The sequence below is a fragment of the Pseudorca crassidens genome, chromosome 14 (genome assembly GCF_039906515.1).
Source record: "Pseudorca crassidens isolate mPseCra1 chromosome 14, mPseCra1.hap1, whole genome shotgun sequence".
Lineage (NCBI taxonomy): Eukaryota > Metazoa > Chordata > Mammalia > Artiodactyla > Delphinidae > Pseudorca > Pseudorca crassidens.
The window spans coordinates 57,778,279-57,801,974 of NC_090309.1; the positions used below are offsets into that span (position 1 = coordinate 57,778,279).

Below are 23,696 nucleotides of genomic sequence, written 5' to 3' on the forward strand. Positions count from 1 at the left end.
GACCACCAGCCTTCTTCCCCTTGAGTTCCCAGAAAGCTGATGGCCAAAACTTTATTCTCTGGAAAACAGACTGCGCTGTGGTCTGAATGTCTGTGTCCCACAAAATTCCTATGTTGAAATCCTAATGCCCAGTATGATGGTATTAGAAGGTAGAGCCTTTGGGAAGTGCTTAGGTCATGAGGGTATAACCCTCATGAATGGGATTAATGCTCTTATAAAAGAGACCCCACATGTCCCCTAGCTCCTTTCATCATGTGATGACACAGCAAGAAGATGGCAGTCTGCAACCTGGAGCAGGGCCTTCGCCAGAACCCAGCCATGCTGGCACCCCGATCTTAGATGTCCCTGCCCCTAGAACTGTGACAAATCCCTGTTGTTTATAAGCCACCCACTGTAATATTTTGTTACAGCAGCCTGAATGGACTCAGATAGATGGGAAGAATCTTCTCTGGGAAACTTGACCAGTCTGTAGAAAAAGACCTGAAGATATTGGCATTGGGGCCACCCAGCAAACAGCTCGGCCTGATCACCATACTGTGAAGTGCACTATAGGCTCAAGCACAGAGATTTCATCTTATTTTAGTCTCCTACTCTTAAACATTATTACACAACCAAAGGTCATCAGGAAGAAACCTCTAACACAAATATTAGAGACAAAAACACACAAAGAGAAGAACACAAATTGGAAGACATAGATTACTCATGGAGAAGAAAACTCAAGAAACGAAAAACACTATCATTAATATCCTCAAAGAAGTAAGGAAAGATACAGTCTCCACAAAACACAAACAGCATACTATTAAAAATAGCTTTATAGGGTTTTTAAAATCTGTGCTGAAACAACATGTGCTGGCTTTAGAGATGTGATAAGAATCATTTTATTTTGAGTTTAATAAAAATAGAAAAATTCATTTATAAAACTAAAAACAGGGCTTCCCTGGTGGTGCAGTGGTTGAGGGTCCACCTGCCGATGTAGGGGACGTGAGTTCGTGCCCCGGTCCGGGAGGATCCCACATGCCATGGAGCGGCTGGGCCTGTGAGCCATGGCCGCTGAGCCTGCGTGTCTGGAGCCTGTGCTCCGCGGCGGGAGAGGCCACAACAGTGAGAGGCCCGCGTACCGCAAAAACAAACAAACAAACAAAAAACCTAAAAACAGATTGGGACTGACATATACACAATACTATATATAAAACAGATAACTTGTAAGAACCTGCTGTATAGCACAGGGAACTTTACTCAATACTCTGTAATGGCCTATATGGGAAAAGAATCTAAAAAGAATGGATATATATATATATATATATATATATATATATATATATATATAAAACAGATTTACTTTGCTGTACACCTGAAACTAACACAATATTGTAAATCAACTATAATCCAATAAAACTTTTAAAAAAAATCTTATTGTTTTCCAAATTATATATGAGGAGCAGCATAAAAAGGGAATTCTAGTAATTATGTATTTTCAGACTCAGTTCTAAAATAAAATGTAAACTTTTCTCTCCATAAAAAAATGCATACATACATACATGTACGTGTGTGTATGTCTGTGTGTGTCTGTGTATATGAAAAATAAAAGGCTATTTTTAAACCTTTAAAAAAGACTAAAAACAGGAGAAAAAGAAAACTGGTGTGTTCATATTAATATCAGACAAAATAGATGAATTTAACAGAAATAAAAAGGATCATTTCATAGTGATAAAAAGGTCAAAAAGACATAAAAATTCTAACTACATACTCAATAACATAATTTCAAAATTACATGAAGTAAAAATTGGCAGACTTAAAGGGAGAAATTAGACAAATCTGGTTTGAATATAAAGTTGAGTAAAGTAGTACTCTCCAGAAAGTAGAGAAAAAAGCTGCAGGGAAAGAAAACTGGAGAGAAACAAGAAGAAAATCGGAAGAGCAATGCAGGAGGCCCAACATTTTGCTCCTTTTTTCTGCTGTCTGGTCCCAGATGCCTTAAATGTAATCAGCCCTGTTTCCCCAGGACTCGCTCTTGGCCCAGCTCACTGACTGCCCCAGAGGGGTTCCTGTAGGCGCTCAGTGCCGCTGCAATCAGACCATCACGGAAAGGGTCTTCTCAGATATCTTCTTAGGAAGCTCCATCTAATAAAAAAGCTGCCTTCAAGCTTGCTCTTCAGTTTTACATTAATTACTTTTCATATTCATGGATATGTAAATAGTCGCTGATAAAAATAAATATTTGGTTGAGGGAGGAACACGCATAAATTATAACTCATGTTTTCTGAGCTTAAAGAGTGCTCAGTCATCTGGAAGGGAAAACAGGAAACACTGAAGGAAAATAATGAGCAAGGTTGGGAAGCTTAAAATAAACCCAGTGGGAGTCTCCAGATCAACTAGGCTGTGACAAATCCTTCCATTTTCATTGCCCCTGGGGCTCTGCAGATTCGGAAGACTTCTGCTCACTTCTTTACTGGGATCTAGAGACTGTGGGCGGCGGGGCCGGAGGAGCAGCGGCCCCCGGCGCAGGGAGGGAGGGGGGTGGGAGGGGGAGGGGGAGGGGGAGGGGGTGGGAGGGGGAGGGGGAGGGGGTGGGAGGGGGAGGGGGAGGGGTGGGAGGGGTGGGAGGGGTGGGAGGGGAGGGGGGAGGGGTGGGAGGGGGAGGGGGAGGAGTGGGAGGGGGAGGGGGGAGGGGGTGGGAGGGGGGAGGGGTGGGAGGGGGGAGGGGGGAGGGGTGGGGAGGGGGAGGGGGAGGGGTGGGAGGGGGAGGGGGAGGGGTGGGAGGGCCCGATGCGGCCGGTTGGTGCGGTGCCTTCCGCCCTCTGCAGCCGTCTGCGTCTTTTTTTTTTCCTTTTCGCAATTTTGAACATTTTACAAGACGAGGGGTTCGAGGCAAATGAGAGCATCCTGCACGTCGTCAAGGAGCCCACGGGCACTTGGCGCGCTCCCTGGGGACTGCACTGGGAACCTGAAAGTTTTTTGTTTTTATGCAGATATATTTATATTTTTATGCAGATGCATTTATAAAGACATAGGTAATTCTTTTTTCCTCCCTTGTCTCCACCGCCTTGAAAGCGAGAACTTTTGGCAAAGGACGGAGGAAGAAGCTCAGCAACATTTTGGGGGGAGGTTGGGGTGGGTTTTTCTTTAAGAAAAAAAAAAAAATTGAGTGCATAGCGATGGAGAAAATGTCCCGACCACTCCCACTGAATCCCACCTTTATCCCACCTCCCTACGGCGTGCTCGGGTCCTTGCTGGAGAACCCGCTGAAGCTCCCCGTTCATCACGAAGACGCATTTAGTAAAGATAAAGGAAAAGAAGCTGGATGATGAGAGTAAGAGCCCGACGGTCCCCCAGTCAGCATTCTTGGGACCCACCTTATGGGACAAAACCCTTCCCTATGACGGAGATACTTTCCAGGTGGAATACATGGACCTGGAGGAGTTTTTGTCGGAAAATGGCATCCCCCCAGCCCGTCTCAGCATGACCACAGCCCTCACCCTCCCGAGCCGCAGCCGGCTTCCTCAGCTGCCCCCTCCGTCATGGACCTCAGCAGTCGGACCTCTGCACGCATTCACTCTGGCATCCCATCCCCAAACTGCATGCAAAGCCCCATCAGACCAGACCAGCTGTTGCCAGCCAACCGCAATACTCCGAGCCCCATTGACCCTGACACCATCCAGGTCCCGGTGGGCTATGAGCCAGACCCGGCCGACCCTGCCCTCTCCAGCATCCCCGGGCAGGAAATGTTTGACCCTCGCAAACCCAAGTTCTCTGAGGAAGAACTGAAGCCACAGCCCGTGATTAAGAAAGCTCGCAAAGTCTTCATCCCAGATGATCTGAAGAGCACTGGAGGAAAAAGTACCCAGCAGATTTAAGTCACTGCTGTCATCCAATACCTCAGATTACCTTCAGTGATGGAGAATCATAAAATGTCCAGGTTTGGGGACTTCCCTGGTGGCGCAATGATTAAGAATCCACCTGCAGGGACTTCCCTGCTGGCGCAGTGGTTAAGAATCTGTCAGCCAATGCAGGGAACACGGGTTCAAGCCCTGGTCCGGTAAGGTCCCACATGCTGCAGAGCAACTAAGCCTGTGCGCCAGAACTACTGAGCCTGTGCTCTGGAACCCGCAAGCCACAACTACTGAGCCCGTGCGCCCGAGAGCCCATGCTCTGCAACAAGAGAAGCCACCGCAATGAGAAGCCTGCACACCGCAAAGAAGAGTACTAGCCCCTGCTCGCTGTGACTAGAAAAGTCTGAGCGCAGCAACAAAGACCCAACGCAGCCAAAAAAAAAAAAAAAAGAATCCGCCTGCCAATGCAGGGGACACAGGTTCAGGCCCTGGCTGGGGAAGATCCCACATGCCACAGAGCAACTAATAAGCCCGTGTGCCACAACTACTGAGCCTGCGCTCTAGAGCCTGCAAACCACAACTACTGAAGCCCGCGTGCCTACAGCCTATGCTCTGCAATGAGAGAAGCCACCACAATGAGAAGCCCCCTCACCGCACAGAAGAGACCCCTGCTCACCGCAACTAGAGAAAGCCCATGCACAGCAACAAAGACACAATGCAGCCGAAAATAAATAAATTTATTTTAAAAATAAAATAAAATAAATAAAAAATAAAGAGACTGTGTAGGGAGATGCCTAAATCAATTGGTTTCTGGAGTTGGTCTTTATTCCCCTGGGGCATCAAGATCTAATGCTGATGTCCCAATAGCTTTCTCAGACATTTGTGCCTGCTCTTTGGATGAATGAGTCAAACCTCTGCTGAGGAAGAACTGTTTCTCAGGGACCCAATTCCCTCCCTCTGCTGTCTTCCCTTTCCTTTTCCAAGCATCTACCCTTCCTGCCAAAATTGGGACCCAGCTATCAAGTCAGAGGTTCACTTTCTTTCTCAGAGGTTCACCTTCTACGTCACTGAGAATGGGAATACACAGGGATAGGTTGGTTAAAAAGGTTTCCTGTAATGACCCTTGCAGGTAAACAGAGACACTTATTGAGGAGGCCAGGGCTGGCTCTCACAGTTGACGGCCCTTGCGTAACTACCACGGACTTCAGTCACTCTTCTAAGACCTCCATATTGCTGAGAGGGTCTCAAACCTAGACCTCTTACAGGCTCACACACTAGCATTTTCCTCAGGGGTCAGGACAAGACTATTCTCCGGAAGAAACTGTGATATTTATTAGTAAACCCAGCAATGGTCCCAGGGGTGGCCCATTTGGCATCCTTCCAGAATGTGTCAAAACACCAAGGTGTTGATTATTCACACCTAAGGTACTTGGGTCTGTCTTCCTCTACAACCCCCGCTCCTATGGCTTCACAGTGTGAGAGAACATCCGCAGCCCTCAGAAGATGCTTCAGCAGTCCTTAAACTCTCCAGATACATTAGATAAGCTTCTATAATTGCTTCACATTCAACAAACTCTGGGCCATAACGATCCATTATAAAAACTGAAAAAAACTTGAAAGGGGCTTTCCCTGGTGGCGCAGTGGTTACGCATCTGCCTGCCAATGCAGGGGACACAGGTTCGAGCCCTGGTCCGGGAAGCTCCCACATGCCGCAGAGCAACTAAGCCTGTGTGCCTAGAGCCCGTGCTCCACAACAAGAGAAGCCACCGCAATGAGAAGCCCACGCACCGCAACGAAGAGGAGCCCCCGCTCCCGCAACTAGAGAAAGCCTGCGTGCAGCAACAAAGACCCAACACAGCCAAAAATAAAAAAAATAATAATAAATAAATTTATTAAAAAAAACAAAACTCCAAGGTACTTTGATATATTTAATCAGGTTATAACATTATACCTTGGGACACGAGACCAGAGGTGAGTCCAGGGGCACTCAATGTTCTTCCATAAAAAATGGTTTAGTCTTCTGAAATGACATAAAAATTTTGACAGAAGGCAGCCTGGGCCGAAGCATGCCGAGAAGCACCGTCAGCCGCTCCTGGAAGTCTATTTTTATTGGGATTTGTGAAGACAGCAGATGCATTCCCAGAGCTCTCTCACTGGTACAATGGCCCTCACCACCACCCATTTCCCAGGGTGGGAAACAAACAGTTGGAGCTGCTGAATCACTGATTTCAGAAACAAGTCATCAAAAGGACAGTCTTCACACACCAGATCATAATATTATACTTAGAGGCATCCACATTAGATACCCTCTTCATGGTATAAAGACATTGAGAAATGATGTTACTCAATGCAGAAAACGAATAAGAAAAATAACGATCTGCAGTATACTCACGTACCGCAGGGGAAATAAGCCAGAGGAGAGCAGATTAAAAAGAAGTTTATTGTACAATTCATCAACTTCCTCGCTCAGATGACCTGACTCTGTCCCACTGAAAACTCACCTCTCTTCTGAACCTGTTCCTTTGGTTTTCCTGACACACTGAGTCCTGCTTCAGCAGTACCCTTGGAACAAAAGCCATGCCATCTCAGAGAAAGGTTAAGAGCACCCCCAGCTGATGCTCCCTTGGTCTGTTATCACTACACAGCAGAAGCTATTCTCAAGGGTCCCCATCTGATAAAGATGGAGACATAGCAGGAAGTCCCCTCGTCCCTGTGCAGTGCAATGGAAGATCTGCTGATTGACCAACACTCAAGCATCTTGACAGCGGGTGGGGAGGGGATCCCAGGCATCTCCTTAGGGGGTCAGGACAGGGTGAGAGATGCCTGTACAGCCCCTCTGCCCCTCTCATCTCTGGAGTCTTTTCTGACCCAGGCTTCACTCTGAAAAAGATTTCGCTGCCTCAGGTGGATGGTGTTCCATCCCCTTTGCCGTAGGGTCTCTCATCACAGGAACCTGCAGGAAGTTGAATGAGCCCTCTTTAGAAACCTAATTTTGTCTTTAATACTCTTCTAAATAACTTAAGGGCAATTTTTCTTTATAGATACTGTCCCCTTTTATGTGCAAATATACATTGGAACATGCCGATTTACTTTCAAGCAAATCCAAGAGTCATTTTTTTGAGAATCATACCTTTAGGCAAGAAATCAATGTAACTATAAGGAAAGTATTGACATTTTATTTATATACAATTCACATATGACTAGAAAAACTTTGGTTGATATTGTAACAATTTTCAAAATAGAACATTAACAACAGTTCTTCTTTAAAGGAGGGGATGGAATCTTAACACTTAATGAACACCTACTATGTGTCAGAGTCAATGCTGGGAATATCATATAATTTAATTGAAACACATCTCACCTTTAAGTGATTGTGGCTTTTCTCTATTACTTTTTTCTCCCCTCTCTCTGACACTAATATAGCTCCTATCCCCTAAGTTCCAGAAAAAGGAGGGGGTACGATATGGGCAGAGGAGCTTCACAGAGGCAGGAGATGGAGGTGACGGCTTTGATTAGACAATAATGGCTTAAATTCGCAGTCTGAGCAAAGAAAAGTTGCTCTACATTCCTCTCTATACTTGCAGACACAAACCCATCTCCGATACACAGAAAACAGAAACATCTCCCAGGTACATGCTGTACTCAACACACAGATCAGGGATGCTTATTTACCCAGTGGAAACAACCTTAGACTTGGAGTTTATATCTCATCTCTGCTACTTGCTAGCAGTGTGACTTTGGGCAAATCCCTTCATCTCTTTGAGCTTCAGATTTTTTCATTATTAAAATGCAGGTTATAACACCTACCTCATAAAGTGTTTGGAAGATCAAGTGGTGTAAAGTAGGTGAAAATTTTTAATCATTATAACAACACCGTTAAGGCAAATGAAATCTGTACTTTACGGAAGAGGGGGAAAAAAAAGGTTAAGGAAACCAAGTGATTTACCCAAAGCCACATAGGAAATGATCAGAGAAGCCAGCAATTAATCCCTTCTGACTCTGAACAGTCAGATGTGCTTTCTTCCATGGCACAGACAAATTCCACCTCCCCTGCTGCCCTCCCTTTTGGGCTCTCAGACATGGAAAGTAATGCCTCTTCTATCCCCACTGATCTCAGGGCCTTCTCTCTTCACAGCCACCTGGTGTTAGCCAAAGTCAGCCAAATGTGGTAGATACTTGGTTGGCTGGCATTAGGAATGTCATCAAAGCATCTGTAAGTCAGAAAAGGAGACAGGATTTGGAAAGCATGTGGCACACCACTGGACCTACAGCCTGACAGGAAAGGCTGAAAGTTGGGGGACTGATACAGATCTGGGTAAGTCTACACTGACTCCAAAAAATGAGGCTTCTTGTGTATGCAGGTTTTGTTTTTTACCCTTGGAATTTAAGCTCCATTCACAGAGGCCTGTGTGTGGCTGGGTGCCACAGGTTCAGAGGACACAGAGTGCTGACTTCCAGCCCCCAGTCATACCAGGGCCTTTAAAGGACCAGGGCCAGGGCCAGGTGAAAGACAGTGAGTTTCAGGAGATAAGAAGGAGCTGTCCATCTTTTTTTTTTTTTAAATGTCAGGTAAAATCCTTTCTACCAGCAGAAATCCAGAGACTCTCTTCCCATTATGAAGAACCTCCAACTGAGGGTGGAGGCTGAGCAAAGGGGGCAAGCTGCTAAGGGGACAGGAAGCCCTAAAGCTGAGAGACCTGGATATTTCAGTACAATCAGGCTTTGCTTCCAGTTAGATTAGTTCTGCCCACCAACATCCTGTTTGGTGTGCTCATCTGTCTGACATGACAGCAGTGCTAACTGATTTTATTATTGGATCACACAGGGCAAAGCTCTTCCATGAATTTGTACCTATCAATTCCAGTGTATAATGGTATTAACTCTCCCATGAAAACTCACTATTAGCCTAACATTTTTTTCTAGTACTTTGAGTTCACCTTGGAAACTCACGTTAGTCAGGATCTTATATCCTGAGGAAACAAGAAACAAATGAATTATCCCAAGGAAAAGGTCCACAGGGAATACAAAAATGGGGACATTTTCTAAAATATGTGTTTCTGTTCCACTTCTGCCTCTCAGCTCCACGTCCGTCCACTTAAACTCAGCTTTGCGATTCTGGGTGGGGTTGGGACTCCGTAAATCCATTTCAGGTCTGCCATCCAGATCCCTGTTGCACCAGCAGGGGGTGCCCGAGGGCACCTACAAGGCAAGAGGCCTGCTCCTTCCTGCTCCTGCCAGCATCACCCCGAGGAGCAGCAGCAGTGTGTGTCAGTCCCCAGCTTGTCTTCACACTCCCAGAAGCAGCCGCATCACACTTTCTGAGTGATGCCAGCACCGACAGAGCAGCGCCCTTTCCTCAAGGGTCTGAGTTCCAGCTCCTTGGGCTTCTAGCTGTGATAACCCCAACTTGTCCCTGTTGCTCTCGCAGCTCTAGTGATGGTGGCTGTTTCCTGTCCCCCAGCCCATGCTCCCCATTTACCTATTCTGTCCTTCAATATCTGTCATATTGATTTCTGATATTACAAGAGCTGTTAAAATAACTTATGTAGTTTCTACCTTGCTGACTAATACAGCACGTTTGAGAGCCTCAACTTCATTTATAACAGTGGTTAAAAGAGCAGACTCTGGGGCTTCCCTGGTGGAGCAGTGGTTGAGAATCTGCCTGCCAATGCAGGGGACACGGGTTCGAGCCCTGGTCTGGGAAGATCCCACATGCCACGGAGCAACTAGGCCTGTGAGCCACAACTACTGAGCCTGCGTGTCTGGAGCTTGTGCTCCGCAACAAGAGAGGCCGCCACAGTGAGAGGCCCGCGCACCGCGATGAAGAGTGGCCCCCGCTCGCTGCAACTAGAGAAAGCCCTCGCACAGAAATGAAGACCCAACACAGTCAAAAATAAATAAATTAAAAAAAAAAAAAAAAGAGCAGACTCTGAAATCAGTCACACCTGGATGGGAACCCCAACCCATTTGCGGAGTACTTGGTAACTCTGGAAGAGTTAATTCACCTCTCTGGGTCTCATTTTTCTTAATCACTTTCATTTATTCAACTAACATTTACTGAGCACCCCCCAAGTTCCAGGCACTGTGCCAGGCAGTAGAGATACCATGTTATGCAAAACAGTTAAGTCCCCTGACCTGAAACCTTCTGTCAACGGAATCAGATGAGATAATGCAGGTAAGGCACATGTCATCAGCCTTCCTCTCTGTACCATGACAGGGTTTTGAAAAAAGTGTAACATCTAGGTCTCTTCAGAAAATGAGACAAGTGTCTGTTCCTCAACAAGGCTGAAGGATTCAGTCAACATAACACCAGGGATTCGTTGTGTGCCCTGTCCATTCCTCCTGTTCAGAGCAGAGAAGCAATGACCTTGCAAAAGTATTCATTCAGAAGGAAATGGGACAAACAGCCCTAGAGAGGAAACACTACATAATGGCATTTTTTAGAAATTCCAAAGAGACAGGTTCCTGTGATACAATGAAAGAACAAAAGGAGCTGCAATGCAGGAGTAGGACTGGGGCCCAGAATGACCATGACCATGGGGTGTGAGTGGAGAAAGAGAGTAGAAAGCTGCGTTCCAGCATCAGTCACAGCGAGAGTCTTTTTACCATAAAGAATATATAAATATCAAATAAACCAGAACTTACTTTCTGCAGTAGGACTATATACCTAGACAGTCCAGGGAGGTGATAAGATGGAAAAGAAAGATTCTTTATTCCATTTAAGCCTGAACCTAAAGGTCCCACGCTGTGGGCAAGGAAAAGCTGGAAAGAAATCCAATCTCCACAGTTTGACACAATCCTTCCTTGGACTTCTTCTGACTAGACATCAGGCATATTGAGGCAAGGATGGCCGATGTTCTCATTAGCGAGGAAGTATTTCTGCAAAACTACTGTGTAGCTAAATTCTTGAAAGCACAGTGCCTGGAACTTGGTGGGTGCTCAATAAACGTTGGTTGAATAAATGAAAGTGATTAAGAAAAATGAGACCTAGAGAGGAGAATTAAATCTACACCACATTGATATCCTATAAATGCAAACTAAACTCTTCACCCTCAATTTTTTATTCATTTTGACATCACCATAACTATCAAAAGTCATACGGAAGGAAAATAACGATGGGAAGTTATTACTAGAAGGTCTATTCCACATCCTTGCTCCAGGGCCTCGTTATAAATAATTTACTGTCAATGAAGGAATTTAGAGTCCCACAAGGCATGAAAAGCCTGGAGACAGTTTTATTCATAAATAAATGCCAACATTTAAACAATCAAGACATCTTCAAACTCCAGGAGTTGAAATCAATATTGAATATTGAGATCAACAATATATACTGCCTGGATGATTTGTTACACTTGTGTTTATAGTCTGAATGGGAAGATAATTCAGTTCCACCTGAAGAGCCATTATATGGCCAAGCCCAAGAGAAGCACTTTGCATAAGAGGTGATATCTCTCAGTTTTTCCATTTCAAACAAATTATTCTCTCTGTATTTAAGACATCAACCATGCAATTCTTTTCATGACTTGTAGTACTCTTGAGCAATTAAGAACATTTATAAGGTGAAAGAAGTCAGGGACAAATGCCAAATTTAAAATGATCCACAGAACACTGAAGAACCCCCAGACAGCACTGCTGTCTCAGACATAAGGCGAAATAATCCCTTCTGCTCAAGAAAACATATATGAGCAGTGAGTGTGCATCACAGCAAGAGCATTATCGCCCAGAAGAGGCAACTGCTAAATACAGACTTCATTTTCAAACAAGCCTCCTAACAGGAAATGTGAACCAAAAGGTCCCTTCTGAGGAGATGGAGAAATGTCACTTGGCAACATGTCTTCCCTGTGGCCCATGGCAGCCTTCCCTCATATCCCCCTTCCCACACAGTTCAATCAGGGCGTAGAAGAACCTGTTTGTTACACATTCCTGGACGTGGCAGACAACAGTCGGGAGCAGGCAAGGGCAGAGAAGCCCTGCCTACGGGATCAGCCCCCAGAATTCCTGGGCTTACATACCATCCAGGCCATTGTGATGACTGTAGTTTCTTTTCCCCAAAATGCTCAGAGACGTGTGATTCGGGGTGGTGAGCATCCGCTTGGTAGCTGGGGTTTGTAGGCTTGGTGTAGATCGAATTACATTAGGTTTCTTCGAAGGATGGATCTCTGACAGGGGGAAGAAAGGTTTCTCAACTCAGAACATGGTATTAAAAATCTGTGTGCACTTACATCGGCTAATAGGCACACATCTTATTCTTATTTCTTAATGAGCTAAGAGCCAGTTCCTTATGAACCAGCTTATTTTCCCAAGTACTTGCATAATGAATCAACTTCAAGTGCTGTTACCATGGCTTTATTTATCAAAAGGGAGCTGGTTCTGCCCCTGCTAGCTGAAGCTCTGAGCTTCACGTTGTTGAGTACAAGAAAAAAAAAAAAGAAAAAAGCCACTTCAGAAGGTCACTTAAACATGAGATTTATGAGGGGAATAAGGCATCTGACTCTTCAAGGAATTAGAAATTCAAAGGCTATCTGGAGAGGTAGCCTTAAAGAAAACTACCCTTGTGCTCCATCAAACCAGGAACATAGATAGCATGTAGCACATCTGGTGTGTGAGAGCTTTCTGAAAAAACAGGATTCCTCCTCTGGCTCTGCAACTAGGATACAGGACCAGGGTCAATCATTGCCAGCGAAAAACAATTTGATATAGATGAAATCTGACACCAAACTCCAAATACTAGAGTTAAGAAGTAGCAGACGATGGGACTTCGCTGGTGGTCCAGTGATTTAAGACTCTGCACTTCCACTGCTGGGCCGTGGGTTTGATCCCTGGTCAGGGAACTAAGGTCCCGCGTGGCATGGCCAAAAAAAAAAAAAAAGCAGAAGAAGAAAACTTTGACAGAGGATATATCACAAAACTGTAATATGCATATGGTACATGTGTGTTTATGTGAAGTATGTAGTTGTCAGTAGATGGACAGAAATTGCAACACTGTAGCAATTGGATTTAAGGACCTCAGTCTACCAGGCAACCTCTTCTCTAAAGCTAAACCTGCTCACTGATTCTGAGTCACTACCCAACATGCCAATCATGTACAAGCCACCCTGTCTTCCCAGGTGAGGGCCAGGATATCAGCCTTATTTACTGAAATTTAGGAAGGGCTGTTAGGAGTATTGGTCTGGTCAAAATCCTACACTTGCTGAAATTTAGGAATGGATCAGGTACTAACCAAAATACAGTGATTTTTTTTTCAACATGGTATTGAAGGTTTGCCAACCTCATATTTCATCACAACCTCCATACGCTATGCTCCATCAGGACCAGAAAACCTGCCTTCCTTGATCCGATTTTCAAGCACCTTTGTTCATCTAGTTCTCGTGGCCTCATAAGGGGAAAAACATTCTATCTATTCAAATACTACCTATTTTTCAAGCTTGAGATCAACTATTACTTTCTTCACATAAGTTGCCCTAACTCCCATCAGAAATAACTATCCCTTCCTCCAAGTGCCCAATGCTTATTACCTGTAATTCGTTTATAGGATCTAATCCTTTGCTCAATTGTTCTTACCTGTGTGCCTTCCCTGCTAGTTGAAGATTTTTGAGGGCAAGGTTGTATTCATCTTGGTGTTCCCCAAATCACTTAGTGAAGTGTCTTGTACATAGTAAATACTCAGAAATATGTTATATAGGGAAGTGGTTCAGTTAGTAAGGACAGCACTGCTTTGGGCTTATCTGGTAGAGACAAACCAATTTGCCCATAGCAGGAACACATAATTACCTATGGAAATGCTGACTAATATGCAATTATATTCTATTTTTTATGATCATAAACTTTCCCTTGCAAGGTGGGAGGGGCTTCTACAATTAGGCCCTGCAAGGGAACACAGATAGCAAACTTCAAGGATTTGATCACCATGAGCTAGGTCGTGCCTGTGATAACCATGTGATATTTTGGGGGGCTATCAAAGCAACTCTTTAGGCCCTGAGGAATAAAACAGGAAAAAAGGTGGCAAAATAACATCAAAGAAGGAGCTATGCACTTCTGACTCCTAGGATGCTCTGATGAGGACCAGATAATATACCAACTTTAAGGCTACACTTTGATTTTTAAAAGACTGGATGTCTTAAGTCTGAACGCTTCACAAATATAAATCTTTCTTTTTTTAAAAGACTGGATGTCTTAAGTCTGAACACTTCACAAATATAAATCTTTCACAAATATAAGTAATAAGGTTCAATGCAACTCTGAGAACATACTTCACTTTTACTGAGAAGATGAAAAAGCAAGAATATCAGAAGCATAAAAACATGCCATTATAGCTTCTAGGTATAGTAGGAACCATTTTAGCAGTCATTATTTTGTAAATTATTTATCTTAAAACTTTCCAAAAAAAAAGGTTATTGCCTAGTAATTTTATACTATTCCTAATTATATTTCAAAATGTAAATGGAACCATCATGTTTGGCGACTTCCAAGTTAAATAACATGATAAAAACCAGAAAGCAATACTAATGCTTTCCTTTCAAGTAACCTTAATTGGCACATTAAAGCTATAAATATTGTTTAAAGGTGGGTTAAAAGCCAGTTTTATCTGTTTTTTTTTTTTAAAAAAGTAAATAAACCAATCTTTCTCTATTTAAGGGGAGGGGTGAGGTGGGTTTGAAATAGTGGAAGGATCTAAATAAAAATATTAAGAATATTCATCGTTAATTTTATAATAACCTAGAATGGTGACAGATGGTAATTAGAATTATCACGGTGATCATCCTGTAATGTGTACAAATGGCAGATCACTATGTGGTGATCCTGAAACTAATATAACATTGTAAGTCAATTATACTTCAGTTAAAAAAAAAAATTCATCCTCTAATAATTCAGTGATTCTTATTTTCCTCTTTTTGCTTAATCTGTATTTATATCCATAAATATACATTACATTTTTATTCAATGATATTTTCAGAAAAAGTAAACCTATCTATATCTCTGTATGTTTTGTGTGTTTTGGTAATAAAAATAAGTTTCTGAAATAAAATAAACTGACTATATATATGAAGGTATCCAATTGCAGCTACTTGAAAGGCTTGCATTTAATTTAGGTATGTCAATTTTGAATAGCCGATTATAAGATACAGAAATTGTTGAGCTTTTCTTCTGTTAGGAAATACCCACCTAAATACCCAATGATACATGCCAGAGGTTTCCTAGTGCTTTTGCTTTTCAGTGGACTTCCAGATAGGTCCGCATGTCTGTCTGCATCTGAGGAGAAAGAGAAACACGGAGACAACCAATGAGGCTGATTTCTCTGCCTATGCTACATACACCGCAGAAATAAAATGTGCAAGTGGAAAACAGTGCAAAAAATCTGCCAGATTCCTCCATAATTTCCTTTGGGGCTTAAGAAAACCGTTTTCAGTTCTGGTTCAAATTACTGAATGGGATTTTACCTGGAGAATACTCACTTTAAAGTCCCTTATGAATGTAGCTAACACACATCTTACATGCACATGCTTTCTTTCTGTGCATGCTCATCTGTAAAATAGCCATGGCATTTCTACATTATAGTAGAAAAGCTTCCATAAAGTATGAGGTGTTATCAGTCCTAATGGAGGATAAATCTGGCATGGAAGACAAAAATGACAAAGGCAACACACTTGACCATCCCTGACCTAGATGGAGTGGGTCTCTATGGAGGAGTCTTCATCTATCGCGATTAAATTCAATTCCATTAGATTAGAGCTTCCCAAAAGTAAAAATGGGTCATTTGGTTTTATCACTAGTATTCTATCCTTCATATCCTACTATGATGTCATTAGTGCTGAGATTTAAAAGGTTACCTGTATGCAGACAGGTATTTCATCCAATAGTCAGAATAGTAAAGTACTGTGATGGATGTTAGTTCATAGAGGTCACATCACATTCCTCATACCCTACCATAAAACAGTTCAGAGAAAAATAAAGCACACAACACAAACACTCTCTGCGTTTTAATTTTTAAGCTCTCATTAGATGGAAGAGTAGATGTGAAACATGGCTGCCTCTCATACCAAAGAGTTAAGCAGTGGAGTCTGAAGCAACAAAAACAATGTGTATTGAAATGTTTTTTAAATTTGCAGATACTGTCATAAAGCTTAACAGAGTAGCTTTAGCAGATATGATTCTGCTATGTTTATGCCTTTTCCCACCTTCACATTTTTGACAAAAATGTCCTATAGATTTTCTGTGGCTGAGACCACATTTCTAGGCCTACATACAGGAAATTTTCTTTGACATCCACAGGGATTCTCTGCACTATTAGCGTTAAAATGTATAATTCAATCTGGAACCTCAAATGATTTAAAATTAAAAATTAACTTTTTCATTAGCTCTAGCCCTCTCAACAAGGAAACTCTTTTCCAATAACTATTAAACAGGAAAAGGTGGGAAAGCAGCATTTAAAAATATTGAAATAGACAAAGCACAAACTGCAGACAGCCTGGAATCTGAATATATATCCCAAGCACTGGCTAATTACTATGCAACCACTTGACAACTATAAATGGTCCAGTTTCTTTTCCTCCTACTCAGCTGATTTCCTTTGAGCAAAAAAAAATTACTAAGCTATTATGAAGCTTTTCACCTGTTACTGAATAATAGTGAAGATACAGTCAGAAATATAATAAGCGTATTTTGGAGGAGTAATCTAAACAAACATTAAAAAGCAGCCCAAACCCTGCAAGGATCAAACACCTGTCAAATCACTGTGTGCTAACAGTAATAATTCCTTCCTAGTATTACTAATTCACCAAAAATTCAAGTTCTGCTTAGGAAGAGGACAAGAGAAGAAATTTATTTTCTATTAATAAAATAAAGCTTGAATGAATCATCTTAGAATTTGCTCAATGTTTTGGACAAAAACCATTACTGTATTACTAGTAGTAAGATTAACTTTGCTCTTTATTCCAGTCTATAAGGCCCAAAGGAAAACTGCCAATGTGACTTCAAGTGATGAACTCCCACATGACTGTCACCTTGACAATAATCAACATACCCATCAAAGGAGTCACCAACACAATACCCACAGACATTTCACTTTATATTAATCAGCTTTTAATTTCTCACTAAATTAGTAGGATTAATTATGTAATGTTCCAAGTGAGAATTTACAGAGCACCTGAGTGGGAGATCAAAGCTTTTTAGAAGGATCCATATTTCATCAATCTTCATTATATTTTATAGGAAGTAGTTGGTGGCAAGAACTATCAGTCTCAACTGTGAATAAATTAGGATGAAAGGTGGGTGCTAAGACTACCGCATGACTGTTTAACATAAAAATTGCATCCATTCAGTGATTATACCGAATATAAATAGAAAAAAATAGTTTCTGTCCAGAAGAAATGATCATAAACATAGATGATCAGGTCCACATTTGAGTTGCTTAAAAAGAATCCTGGTCTGTACTCAAGACCAGGCTAGTGGTACCTTGCTCTCAAATTATTCATCTAACTATATTTAAAGAGATAATTAATTAGTACCCATTAAAAGCACACAGGTAAAGAAAGCAACCTGAGAAATGCCCGAAGAAACCAGAAGGAATCAAAATCTGGCCAGAGGGAGAGCATTTTCACCTCACTCAAATGGCTTGACTGAGCACGAGGCATATTTCCCTGGCTTCCTAGAGGATGAGCTATACCTCCCTGAGGTAAACCTGGAAAAAGTTATCTTTTTTTTGCAACTCATGGCTATCTTTCTAAAATGTTTTGGAAATATTAGAAGGGAAAATAAAACAGAAAATTTGCAGAAAGTACATACTGAATTAAAATTCACAAAAATATCTCACATGGGTCTTCAAAACTGCTATCAAAGTAAAACCATCCATAGAATTTTCTTACAGGAATTATAAAGGCATTTCTAAACAAGACATAAAACGCATGTGCCATTAAAAAAATTTTTTTAAAAAGATAAATTCAGCTACCTAAAAAAATCTGCTTGGCAAATACGTCAACAAAATCAAAGACAAAATGGGGGAAATATTTGTATTACAGATCAAGAGCTAACTTCCTTAAAATATAAAAAGTTCCCATGAGTCAGTAAGACTTTTAATAGAAAACAGGCCAGGGGCAAAAACAGTTGACAAAAAGGGAAATACAAATGGTTGTCAAATATATGCAAAATTTTCCACCTCATTCAAAATGAGAAATGCAAGCTAATATAACTTACATGTCACCCGTCAACTAGTTAAGGGTTTCAGAGATGGATAACACTGCTGGCAAGGTTCTAGAGAAACAGGCACTCTCTAGACACTGGTGGGAGTGTAAATCATAGTTTTTCTGAGGGCAACTGGGCAGCAACTATCAAAATTCAGAATGGAAGTTGCTTGACACAGATGTTTTACTCAGGGATTTAACCTGTAAGCAGCTACATGCACATTTCACACATCATTTTTTTTTTCTGCGGTACGTGGGCCTCTCACTGTTGTGGCCTCTCCTGTTGCAGAGCACAGGCTCCGGACGCGCAGGCTCAGCGGCCATGGCCCACGGGCCCAGCCGCTCCGCGGCATGTGGGATCTTCCCGGACCGGGGCACGAACCCGTGTCCCCTGCATTGGCAGGCGGACTCTCAACCACTGCGCCACCAGGGAAGCCCCATACATCAGTCTTAAATGATATCTGTATATTTGTTGCAACACTACTTGTAACAGAAAGGGATTGGAAACAACCTAATTTTTTTTTAAGTAGGAGAAGTACTGGCTCAAGTACAAAATAGACTATTATGCAGCTGATAAAAAAAGGAGGTGGGACTTCCCTGGCAGTCCAGTGGTTAAGACTGCACTTCCAATGCAGGGAGCACAGGTTCAATCCCTGGTTGGGGAACTAAGATCCTGCATGCCGCGTGGCCAAAAATAAATAAATACACTTTAAAGAAAAAAGAAAGAAAATCACCCCCCCCACACACAAAAAAGAGGATGTAGTTCTCAATGTACTGGTATGGCCTCCAAGATATGTTAAGTAAAAAAGGCAAGGTGCAGAACAATGTAGACATTAACATCTGTACAAAAACAAAAAATACACCTACTTAGTTTCTTAGAGATACACAGGATGTCTCTGGATACTTCAGACACTGATGACAATGGTTACCTCTAAAAGAGGTAGGAACGGGAATGGCGTTAAGATCTGTAACTACTTTCGTACCTTTAAAAAAATTTTAAGTATCCAAAGACAAATTTTTATTAAAATAATAAACTACCAAAATAAACAAGCCAAAACTGTTCTCCTAATGTTAGAACTTAAAATTTCACAAAACTTTATACAATTATTAACAGTAACTTTCACTGAGAAACCTCTAGAAATCTCATAAAATATATAACAAGTTTCTTCTTCTGAATATGGGCCCTTGGGATAATACTTCTGAAGTTGATTTAGCATCTTCAAACAGAAAAAAAGGGCTCCACGTATCCCTTGAAAACATTCATACTGGGAAATGGTGCTGTCATTCAAGTCTCGTGTGTTATCAACCCAGAAAATACTTAATTATCCATGCAAGCTACAGATGGGGCAGTTAAGTCATTTGGATCCATTTCTCTGGGGACTTTTGCTTCATCTCTGAAAGGCTGCTAATATACTACTTCTACTTAACCTTAGTCTCTGGATCCTGAGTCTCAAATAGAAGCCCTGTGCTCATCAGGTGTTGGGTGATTTTACAGATCTTTGACAAGTCAGTCATCCAGTAACTCAGTGGTAAAGTCTCATGATAGTAACAAAGGAGGAAAACCATCATCATTATATTATGGCTTTTTTTAATGAGGGGAGGGGTGTCAAGGGGAAGCAGGGGCAGGCTGTCTGAAACTTGATGCTGTTACAACCATGCAGTTGGTCTGCAAATCTTGTCAAGGACATCGTACTTTTCTTTATGCAACGTTTTGGGTTTTGGTCTAGCAATCCATTTTTCTTAAGCACTACCTACACGGTAGAACTGGCTCAGGCACTGTACTGATGTTAGCAATTTTTCGCGTGGACTTACATATTTACATACAAAGGTATACCATTCAAACAAATAGGTATTTGGGATTTGGTTTTAACAGTCATTTTTTACATCTATATCTATAAAACACATGTTGGTCATAGTGTATAGTTATTTCAAGTTTTAAAAAAAATTTTAATAGGAAATATATTCCCATGACTTTTTAATAGGAAATATATTCCTATGACTCAAAATCGAAAAGTTTCGAAGGATGAATAGTGGTAAGTCTCCTTCCCACCCTTTTCCCTCAGCCTCCCAGTTTCCCTTCCCAAAGGTATTACTTCTTACATTTTCCTGCGATGCTTTATGGACATGCAAAGATTCCCCTGCTCACTATACTGCATTCCTTAACACCAGTTTCTTAGTGAAAATAAAGGCCAGAGAGCACTGCTGTAACAAATTAAAAAAAAAAAAAAACTTCCTCTAAACAAGGATTAACTTGTAAGTCGAGATCTGAAAGTTATGACTGCTCTCCCCCATGTAACTGAGAATTTATCTCCTCAGTTCCCCACTTCTTCACTCTTCTGTAGTCTGATACCCCATCAACTCTGGCTGTGATACTGGCTGTGGTGTTGCTGCCAAGGCCAGGAGCCATGGAAGGGGTCAACTTCTATACTTCTTATAAGAGGAAGATTCCCAAGTTCACAGGCAAAACTAGTTTCCTTTTCCAATATTATAAAGAATTATTCTAAATGCATTAATTGGAGCTCTTGATCCATCAATATCTTTAGAATTACAAACTTTCACCTGATCTCAAAGTCATTCACCATCACGGAGGTTGTTAACTTTTTGGGGGAGGGACAGGGTCACCACTGCCTTTGAGAAACCAAGGAAAGCTTACCAAAAAAACCAAAAAAACAAATACAGCTTTAACCTCCCCCTGGACCATAAACATGGTTGCATACAGACATCGGGTTATTAACACCTAATCTTGCTAACAAGCCAAGATCAAGGAATCTGCTAAAGAGGTTGTGACAAGGTACAAATATAAGAAGGGAGAAGATAATGCAAGAAGCAATTAGATGCTAGGAAAAGAGTTCATTAGCTGCTTGCTGGGTGAGGGGACTGGGACTGAGTAGGTGGCTGCTGAAACTTTAATAAAGTTTTAAATTTCGAGGTAAAATTATTCTGAGAATCTGATTCTATGTGTAACTTGACCAATGAAGCTAAATACAAAATAAAATATGCTCCTTGACTCTCATCACAACAAAGGAGTCTGTTCTTTTATTACCATTATTATTATAGATATATGTTTGTAGAAATAAAATACAGGTAATTTAATCTCGACTCTTTTATAGTAGCATGGCCTTTTAACTGAGAAAAATTAAAATAAGGTGACACAAAAACATACTTCATTGAAGAATCATCAAAATAAAGACAATGTGCAAATTAACTGAGAAATTAACAGAAGCTTAATGAGAAACAGAAGCTTCCTCAGAAGCCAATTTAGTTGGTGACAGTTTCCTTTCCACTCATAGCAACAAAGATGATCCTGGAGCCTGGCCAATTTTAATGGAAGAATTTCATTCACTTTCTTTCTCATGTGTTTTTTATTTTTTATATTTAATAAATTATATATAAACGTATATGTTTTAAATCAGCTAAGCCGTATATTCATGGACATAAATATTTTCTAGTTCCTTAAAATGGTAAGAAAGTGATAACATAAATCCATGAACTCAGAAATGCTAGCACAAAACCTCAATATACATGCCTAAGTTCTCACATATACATGAGTTTCATGTAGCTAAGTTTCCCCTCCATGGGACGCAGAGATTACTTCCAATTTCTACTCACTTTACAAAGCACTTTTCTTCTTCTCATAAAGCTTTTACCTGTAAGTTTTAAAGCCTTTCAACTGTTCTGTTGAAAATTATCTTTAGGAACAAAAAACACTTTTCAATCATCACTCCTTTTACAGATACCCTCTTTAAATCAAAACGGAACATCTCATAATAAGAAATTTCTTATCTCACAGATAGAGTTATCTACTGAATGTCTTTAAGATTTCCTACCTGTTAAGCCAGACAGCAAGTTTTCTCATCCCATAGGGAAAAAAAGTTTCATGGCTCTAACATGCTAAACAGGAATGTAACTAAAAGTAGCAAGACTTAGAATCAGAGTTCACACACAAATTATGGACACATTTAGGGGTACATGGTAATAACAGAACAACCTGCAATTCATCGGTACATATGACCTTTGTTCTAACAACAACAAAAAAACATAAGCAAGACTGAATGTGTTGATAATGAGTAATAAAGTCATGTAAATGTTATGTAGTAATGTATATGGTATATGATTATGAAATGGAAACCAAACTGGACAAATAGAAAGAATGCTCAACCACAAATTCAGACACTAGCTTGTAAAAATTAAATGTGTTTTTCAGAAAATTCACCCAAAAAACTTTAAAATTCATTTATAATTTGCTAAATCTTCTAATTTGTTATGAAACACTGTGAATTTCCAGAATATTGTATGATAATTGTAAAAGGTTTGTGGGAAATTGAGAAGTTTACAAAGACATACAATTTCTCATTAGTGTAAATTGGCAAATTTTATTCTACCTTATAGGTAAAAATCCCTCTTCAATAAGGGCTTTCAGGTAATTCCATCACAAAACCCCACTGGATAGGATCACCTCCCACCAATCTTTTGCTGAGCACTGCTTTCTCACAAAGACTGCAGAAGTTTCAATGTTTTCAGGTTGGCATTATACAAATGGCAGCAGACAAAACAATGTTAAAAAAAAATAAACCAAATAAAAGGCTGTACACAAGAACTTATGTTTATTGCAAACAAAAACAAAAAGAGAGAGAGAGGGAAAGAGAGGAAATGGTCAGAAGCACAACATATAAGGTTAAGAATTTAAAAGCATCTTACATTCTGCCCTAATGGCAGCATAATTAATAGGAACAAACGGCCGTCTTGCTGCCTGCCGCAGCCGGAGGGTATTTTTGCAGACCTGACGAGCAAATTTTGTGAAATATGTAGTGTGAAGGAAGAAAGCTTGACGGGTCTTCACTGCAGACTTTGGGCTCCCAGTGTTTCGGACCGGCATCCCCTGCATGGCCTGGCGAGACATGTGACTTCGAACTCGAGGGTCCTATAAAATCAGACACCAACAAACATGTAAAGAACATACTTGTCAAAATATAATACTCCTCCCGGAGATGGAAACAACCTAAGTGTCCATCATCGGATGAATGGATAAAGAAGATGTGGCACATATATACAATGGAATATTACTCAGCCATAAAAAGAAACGAAATTTGTGATGAGGTGGACAGACCTAGAGTCTGTCATACAGAGTGAAGTAAGTCAGAAAGAGAAAGACAAATACCATATGCTAACACATATATATGGAATTTAAGAAAAAAAAATGTCATGAAGAACCTAGGGGTAAGACAAGAATAAAGACACAGACCTACTAGAGAATGGACTTGAGGATATGGGGAGGGGGAAGGGTAAGCTGTGACAAAGCGAGAGAGAGGCATGGACATATGTACACTACCAAACGTAAGGTAGATAGCTAGTGGGAAGCAGCCGCATAGCACAGGGAGATCAGCTCGGTGCTTTGTGACCACCTAGAGGGGTGGGATAGGGAGGGTGGGAGGGAGGGAGATGCAAGAGGGAAGAGATATGGGAACATATGTATATGTATAACTGATTCACTTTGTTATAAAGCAGAAACTAACACATGATTGTAAAGCAATTATACTCCAATAAAGATGTAAAACAAAAAAAAAGAATACATTTTTAGGGAAGCATAAAAAAAAAAAAAACTCCTTGCATCCTGTTCAAAGAAAAGCGCAGTTTTTAAGTCTTTCACTGAAGAATCTATAACTTATTACGGGGGAGAGAATTTAAAAGT

The 23,696-nt window shown here is 41.1% G+C and overlaps 1 protein-coding gene and 1 pseudogene across 8 annotated transcripts in view; one reads left to right on the forward strand and one right to left on the reverse strand.

Annotated features, from left to right (window-relative positions):
- Positions 1-23,696, reverse strand: part of MTA3 (metastasis associated 1 family member 3) — a 168,939-nt gene that overhangs the window by 19,149 nt on the left and 126,094 nt on the right. For 6 of the 8 annotated variants that reach the window (XR_010934065.1, XM_067703128.1, XM_067703134.1 and 3 more), the window contains exons 14-16: positions 22,706-22,928; positions 14,994-15,080; positions 11,843-11,989 (exon numbers count right to left, since the gene is read on the reverse strand). Coding sequence is in view for 7 of the 8 variants with exons in the window: in XM_067703128.1 (XP_067559229.1) it covers positions 11,843-11,989; positions 14,994-15,080; positions 22,706-22,928 (457 nt within the window). In the remaining variant the exon portion in view is untranslated. Of the gene's footprint in view, positions 1-7,010; positions 8,042-11,842; positions 11,990-14,993; positions 15,081-22,594; positions 22,929-23,696 lie in introns of those variants that run through there. The other 2 variants (XM_067703130.1, XM_067703133.1) reach the window with 2 other exon arrangements.
- Positions 3,156-3,854, forward strand: LOC137205766 (hepatic leukemia factor pseudogene; annotated as a pseudogene).